We start from the raw sequence: 3817 nt of genomic DNA, 5'->3' as shown, positions 1-3817 counted from the left end.
CGTCCTGACCTCATCTAAAAATATCTTCATGATGAAGTGAAGGATTTGTTAAACTTTCCTTACGTTCTGGGCGTTTATGACAATTATCTACCCTTGCTAAGAGCTAAAAAAAAATCCCAATCTTTCACCATAATATTTGCCTAGAGATTTATGCAAAACCCATTTAATTTAAAACCTGCATCTGTATCTATATAGCCGGTATAACCACCCTTTGGCGTAACACACCAGCTTCAACATAACCCTTAACAGCAGGCATCCTTCCATCTTCCATCTTAACCCTTAACAAGTTACAACAAATTTGCACACAACAGATTCACCTCAAATATGTACATGTATCCTCTAGAAGAGGCATACCTTTCTTGTCAGTCAAAATGGATGCAGTTGTCTTCCTAGGCAGGAACTCGTGTAGAATGCCTCAGGTGCCGATTGTCGTTGCAGGGTGTGTCTTTCAGTAACTGTACAGTACAATGCCACGTCGCCAAACAAGGAAAGATTGATTGTCTGAAGCTAGCTATTTGAATAATTTATAATCGCTATGAAAACAATAATATTTAAACAACTAAAGAGTTTGTGTGGGATTGCGTGATGGTCAGGTGTTGGGGTGAATATTTTCATGCTTTTAAAGCTTGCGATCATGATATGTGTATAATACCGTTCTTACTGTGTAGGTTCTTCTTTGAAAAGGGGAAAGATACTCGCTTCGCATAGTGGGATCATGTTAATTCAAATGGTTTTATCGTTAGTTTTGGAAATCTATTCCCTGGTACCCTTGTCATACAAACTCTCATGATTCTTTTAGCAAAAATCGCTATATATATACAACAATGAAAAGTCGAATAACTTAAGTTTGAATCCTTTCTTCATGAATACTTGTGTGCATTATAATTGCTGACCTGAACCAACTTTTCAGAATGACGATACTGGCAAGAAACTATTCATATGCAATCGATGTGACTGGTCAGACTGCCCATGAAAGGTATTAGCCCTATACGACTAGTATTACACACTGTGTAAGAACCCCATTTGAAAGGATGGCGGATACTACGCGGATACAAGATGAAAGTATTTTGATATTTCCCTGATTTCGTAGCAAGATGATCATTGACTTCCTGATTTTGGTTATGTGTCAGTGATTGTCCTATCAAATTCAACATGCAGACCCTCATATATCAACAACTTGATTCGCCCAGGGTGAGGGACAAAAAAAAACCTTCTGTATGTACGGTAATGAGCCGTGTGGTTATTTATGTCGAGAAGAATTAAGCGTTCAGCGGTGAACTGTACTACGAACTTTTTAATCAGTGTATCAGGTTTCTCAACTATAACCTTTGACCTCCCCTATTGTTTGTCAGCCATTTTTTTCTTCTTCCTAACCTGCTCTTCGTAAAATTACCTCAAAACTGACGCAATTATGCAGGCGTAAATGATCTTTTCACAGTAGACGCTTCATGAACCAGAAGGTGAGATATTTGTGCACTGTTGATATTCACAGGATCATATTTTAATTGCGATGAATTAGAATTATGGGCGTATATTAGGATGACAGGACAAATTATTATGTCACTTCATGTTGGGGAGGGGGCGAAGCGTTTGGAACAAAGCATGATAAAAAATAACTCTTCACACAACCGAAGCCAGCAAAACTCAAGAAATTATGGAATGGGTCGTGATAAATTTTTTGGGGGAATTAATGTTTATGGTATGTCGATGAAGGCTAGACATCCAGTTAATAAGATACGCCAAGAGCTTGTCTGCTTTTTAATTTTCTGCATGCTTGTAATGTACGTTGATGAACATTTTCAACGTACTCTCCTAGAAACTGCTCCAGCAACTCTCAAGCACAAGGAACCAAGAGTTAAATACCAAGAGAGACTCAAAAGCGAACCATGTGTTACTCAGCACCAAGAGACCATGTCTAGCGAAATAATAGACGTTAAACGAGGACAACAACAACAACAACATTAACGTTATAGTCAATAATTTACTAGTAAGTTTAATGTACACCTCATTTGCATGTAAAAAAATTAGAAGTCAACACTCGTAAAAGATAAGGTCTTTCATTGAAAGGGTATGTAATTTGAGTAGAGGGGGCATCAAAATGACAGATTCTGCTACATAGAACACTCTAAATGGGAAACATGAAAACAAATTTACAAAAGAACCCAAAATATTTGCCGGAGGTATACTAGAGTATGGCATTCAAACTCTTTCATACTTTTTTTACAGGGAAGAACAGGACAGATGGAAACGGACAACAGTGGGGAGCAGACAACAGACGCAGGACGGCAGCAGGACGTTCTAAGTGAGGCAGCGTGCGGGGTAAACTGTACCCAGCCTGAGGAGGGAGTCTCATCACATCTACATGTACAGGTCCGTACAGAACAGATGGAAATGGACAACATGGGGGAGCAGACAATAGACTCAGGATGGCAGCAGGACGACGAAAAGGACATTGTAAATGACAAACCGTTCAATGTAACCTTCACTGGGTCTAACATTAATAAGACAGAAGTCTTGCCACAGAGCCATGCACTGCAAGAGGGCAGTCACATGAGAGAACATAGTGATAAGGCTGACGAGCACGGGTGTACATTGGCTCATAATGCTATCTCAAAGTCAAACCTACACCAGAGAACACACACAGGTGAGAAACTCCACCAATGTGAGCAGTGCGACTACTCTACTGCACAGAAAGGCCATTTAAACCAACACATCATGAGAAAACACTCCGGTAAAAAGCCCTACATGTGTGGGAAGTGTGAATACAGGACATCTGTCAAGTCTGACTTATCCCGGCATTTAACAACACACACAGGTGAGAAACCCCACAAATGTGACCAGTGTGACTATTCTGCTGCACAGAAAGCCCAACTAGACAAACACATGATGACAAAACACACCGATGAGAAACCCTTCATGTGTGAGGACTGTGGATACAGGGCTGCTCTTAAGTATCAACTATTAAGGCACATGAAAACACACACAGGTGAGAAACCGTACAAATGTGAACATTGTGACTATTCTGCTGCACAAAAATCTCTATTAGACAAGCACGCCATGAGGAAACACTCCGGTAAGAAGCCCTACCTTTGCGGACAGTGTGAATACAGGACGGCTGTAAAGTCTGACTTATCCCAGCATATGAGAACTCACACAGATGAGAAACCCCACAAATGTGACCAGTGTGATTATTCTGCTGTGCAGAAAGCCCAACTAGACAAACACATCATGACAAAACACACAGATGAGAAACCCTATATGTGTGAGGACTGTGGGTACAGGACGGCAATCAAGTGTCAACTACTCCAGCACATGAAAAAACATACAGGTGAGAAACCCTATAAATGTGACCAGTGCGACTATTCTGCAGCACAAAAACGCAACTTAGATCACCACATTATGAGAAAACATTCGTGTGAAAAACCTTACATATGTGAGGAATGCGGACATAGAATGGCAGTAAAGGCTGACTTAGCATATTGAATCACACAGAGGCGCGAAACCCTACAAATGTGACCAGTGCGACTATTCTGCTGCACACAAACGCCTTTTACACAACCACGTCGTGACAAAACACAACAGTGAGAAACCCTACGTTTGTGAGGAGTGCGGTTATAGAACGGCCGTCAAGTTTTACTTATCCCGTCACATCAAGAGACATTCAAGAATTTTGACATACAAATGTGACCAGTGTGACTATTCTGCTGCACGGAAAGATACTTTAGACCTACATGTTAGGACAAATCATACAGGTGAAAAACCCTACATGTGTGAGGACTGCGGATTCAGGACTGCTGTTAGGGCTACCCTGATCACA

General features: G+C 40.8%; 1 protein-coding gene across 1 annotated transcript; it reads left to right on the top strand.

The window, feature by feature from the left end:
• Window positions 1–1300: 1300 nt before the first annotated feature.
• Window positions 1301–3522, top strand: LOC118404189 (zinc finger protein 135-like). Its single transcript, XM_035803212.1, has 2 exons — window positions 1301–1460; window positions 2227–3522. Exons 1-2 carry the CDS (start codon window positions 1449–1451, stop codon window positions 3481–3483), a joined length of 1269 nt encoding a protein of 422 aa, XP_035659105.1. The 5' UTR covers window positions 1301–1448; the 3' UTR covers window positions 3484–3522.
• Window positions 3523–3817: the final 295 nt, after the last annotated feature.

Source organism: Branchiostoma floridae, chromosome 17 (genome assembly GCF_000003815.2).
Source record: "Branchiostoma floridae strain S238N-H82 chromosome 17, Bfl_VNyyK, whole genome shotgun sequence".
NCBI lineage: Eukaryota > Metazoa > Chordata > Leptocardii > Amphioxiformes > Branchiostomatidae > Branchiostoma > Branchiostoma floridae.
The sequence above is the reverse complement of the archived record's forward strand: the minus strand, read 5'-3'. Positions and strand labels throughout refer to the sequence as shown.